Source organism: Cebus imitator, unplaced genomic scaffold, assembly GCF_001604975.1.
Source record: "Cebus imitator isolate Cc_AM_T3 unplaced genomic scaffold, Cebus_imitator-1.0 Scaffold51, whole genome shotgun sequence".
Lineage (NCBI taxonomy): Eukaryota > Metazoa > Chordata > Mammalia > Primates > Cebidae > Cebus > Cebus imitator.
In genome coordinates, this window is record NW_016107366.1 from 7,930,976 (window position 1) to 7,934,024 (window position 3,049).

General features: G+C 46.7%; 1 protein-coding gene across 3 annotated transcripts in view; it reads left to right on the plus strand.

Annotated features, from left to right (window-relative positions):
- The window catches only part of TRIM14 (tripartite motif containing 14), a 124,889-nt gene that overhangs the window by 7,791 nt on the left and 114,049 nt on the right, over positions 1 to 3,049 (plus strand). For all 3 annotated transcript variants that reach the window (XM_017527836.2, XM_017527835.2, XM_017527837.2), the window contains exon 2: positions 852 to 947. In XM_017527836.2, coding sequence (XP_017383325.1) covers positions 852 to 947 — 96 coding nt within the window. The remainder of the gene's footprint in view (positions 1 to 851; positions 948 to 3,049) is intronic.

Sequence of the window (3,049 nt, forward strand, 5' to 3'; positions counted from 1 at the left end):
GTAGAGGCAGAGTCTCACCATGTTGCCCAGGCTGGTCTGGAACTCCTTGGGCTCAAGTGATCCTCCTGCCTCAGCCTCTGAAAGTGTGGGGTTATAGACATGAGCCACCATGCCTGACCAGCCCCTGATAATTCTGTTCAATTCAGCGAACACTTCTGGGTCACCCCTGGTCCCTGCGGGGACTAGGAATGAAGTGAGCCTGCCTTCAGGAAGCTCCCAGTCAATGGGGCAGCCAGATCTGGGCCCAACAGCTGAGTGTAAGGCCAGCTGTAAGAAAGTCTAAGATGGAGATGAGGTCACACCTATGGGGAAGGGGAATGCAGAGCAGACTTCGGGGAAAACAGCAATTTCGAAAAGCAGAGATATGAAAGGTGGGAAGAGCAGGAAGCATGAACCCCATGGACTTCTCACCTAGTCCAGGGCCAGAGGGCCACAGAATCCCTGGAATGTATGTTTCATGAGGGTAGCACCTGGAACAGGACCAACATGTAGTAGGTGCTCAGTTAATAGTAAGTGGCTGCTCTTTCCCACACCCCAAGCTGCTTGCCTTAAAGTCCTACTTGAAAGGCTGGAAAAGCAAGTCACAAGCAAGACATGTCCTAGATAAGAGAAGTGTGGGAAGGGGGTGAAAATCAAGATTTGAGGCATACCTGATGCAGACCTCCAAGGATCAGAGGGGCCCTAGTCCCAGCTCATCCACCAACTTGCCACATGACTTTGGGCAAGTCACCTCACCTTCAGATGCCTCCACTGAAAAAGAATACAAGGGTAAGTGGAGATGACCCTTGTGAGGGGCCTGTTATTCGGAAGTGACAGTATTATGACTTTTTTCCTAACTCCCTCTTGTACAGAAACTCACCCAAGAATGTTTAAAGCAGCTGGCAATCAAGAAGCAGCAGCATGTTGATGACATAACCCGGATAGAAGATGCCACTGAGAAGCTCAAGGTGAGTGGACGTTTCTTCCTCATTTCCATGGAGTGGCTCACATTTTCCCCCAGACACAAGGGACCCCCAATACAGAGCCAATGAAAAATAAAAACCAACTTGGAAGGGGCAGATAGGGTTTGGTGGGGCCTGGAGATTCTATAATTCAGGGTTCTGTAGAAAAAGAACACCAAATTACAGACAAAATTAGGTGTAAGACCATGGAGGGGCCCTGAGCTTTGGTTTCCTTTGCTTTGTGGCAAACCTCTGGTTCCTTAGAGTCATCTGCCACTCTCTTGGAAGAACTAGTCCATTATCCCAAATTGCTTTAAACAAAGCAAAATGTAGCTTAAGGAATATGCAGGTATCTGTAACTCCACTGCCATACTGAAAGAAAGCGAGTAGGGTATAGATCGGTTCCACAAATTGGTACTTTCTTCACTCTCTTTTCATAATGATGTTGAATGGATTCTCTGTGGATTTTAAATGGGAAGTTGAGGCTGACGTTATTCTAACTAACCATTGTGACCGTGACGAACTTGTGTTTGCAGGGGCTCAGGGGCTGCCCCTTCCCCACACATCCTCCGTTGCTCCATCCTCATAGTGAGGGCTGGGTTGGGAGGCCCTCCTGGGGCCTGCCCCACTGACAGTTGGAAAAATCTTTGCTCTGTACTTTGGGAGGCCAAGGCTAGGGGATCACTTGAGCCCAGGAGTTCGGAACCAGACTAGGCAAGACAGTGAGACCCCCATCTATACTAAAAATTAAAAAAAAAAAAAAAAAAGGATGGTATGTGTGTATAGTTTTTTCTTTTTTTTTTCTTTTTTTAAAAAAAAAGATGAGGTTTCGCCATGTTGGTCGGGCTGGTCTTGAACTCCCGACCTCAGGTGATCTGCCTGCCTTGGCCTCCAAAGTGCTTGGATTACAGGCGTGAGCCACCACGCCCGGCCATGTGTATAGTTTTATGTCAACTTATCACATGGATAGATTTGCATAATCACCACTGCAATCAAAATGCAGGCTGTTCCATCATACCTACATCTATGGTAGGTATTTACCATAGATGTCCCATACATCCTGGGTTGTGAGCATGCCCCTTCAGAGCACTGTGACATGAGCATCTTCAGGGGATGCTATGAGCTTCAGTAGCTCCAGACTCATTTTCATATTATTTTTCAGTTTTGAGGTCCATGAATTTGGACTCCAACCCTGCTTATAATGCAAACCTGTTGTTTCATTTGTTTTGCTGGTGATTTTCTCTTCACCCATGACCCTGGATAGATGACCAGATTCCTTTTCCCTTCCCTGGGCCAGTGGGTGGAGTTTTTCTGGTGTCTAGTTGATGGATGGAGCAGCTCTTTGTGGGTCTGGTTTGATGCAGGTCACTCCTTTCCCACTTTTGCTGGAATGTGGCCAGGTACCCTGTGCTCCCCTGGATGGCCAGGCCCCATTGTGGTGTGACTTTCACCTGCATGCACCTCTGGTTCCACTCCCCCAGGTCGCTTAGCTTCAGCTCCTGCCGGGTCACTCACACTGTGTTTCCTCTTTGGTTTTGGCATCAGTGAATTTCCTTTGTTTGTTAGTTTTATTTTGTTTTTGTTTGTTTGTTTTTTGAGATGGAGTCTCGATCTGTCACCAAGGCTAGAGTACAGTGGCGCAATCTCAGCTCACTGCAACCTCCGCCTCCCGGGTTCGAGTGATTATCCTGCCTCAGCCTCCCGAGTAGCTAGGACTCCAGGTGCCTGCCACCATGCCCAGCTAATTTTTGTATTTTTACTATAGATGGCATTCCACTATGTTGGCCAGGCTGGTCTCGAACTCTTGACCTCAAGTGATCTGTCCACTTTGGCCTCCCAAAGTGCTGTGTTTGTTTTATTTGGAACTTAGTAATATAATTTTGACATTTGCTTATTTTATCAGCATTTCTCTGTGTTTGAAGTAGAAAGGGGGATTTTCCATGTCAGCTCCTCCCTTGTTAACCAAAACCAAAGTTGCTTTATATATGGAATTTTGTTGTTATTTGTTCAGGGTCATAACACTTTCTATGCCATTCAAGGTTCTCTTTCTTTTTTTTTTTTTTTTTGACGGACTTTCGCTCTTGTTACCCAGGCTGGAGTGCAATGGC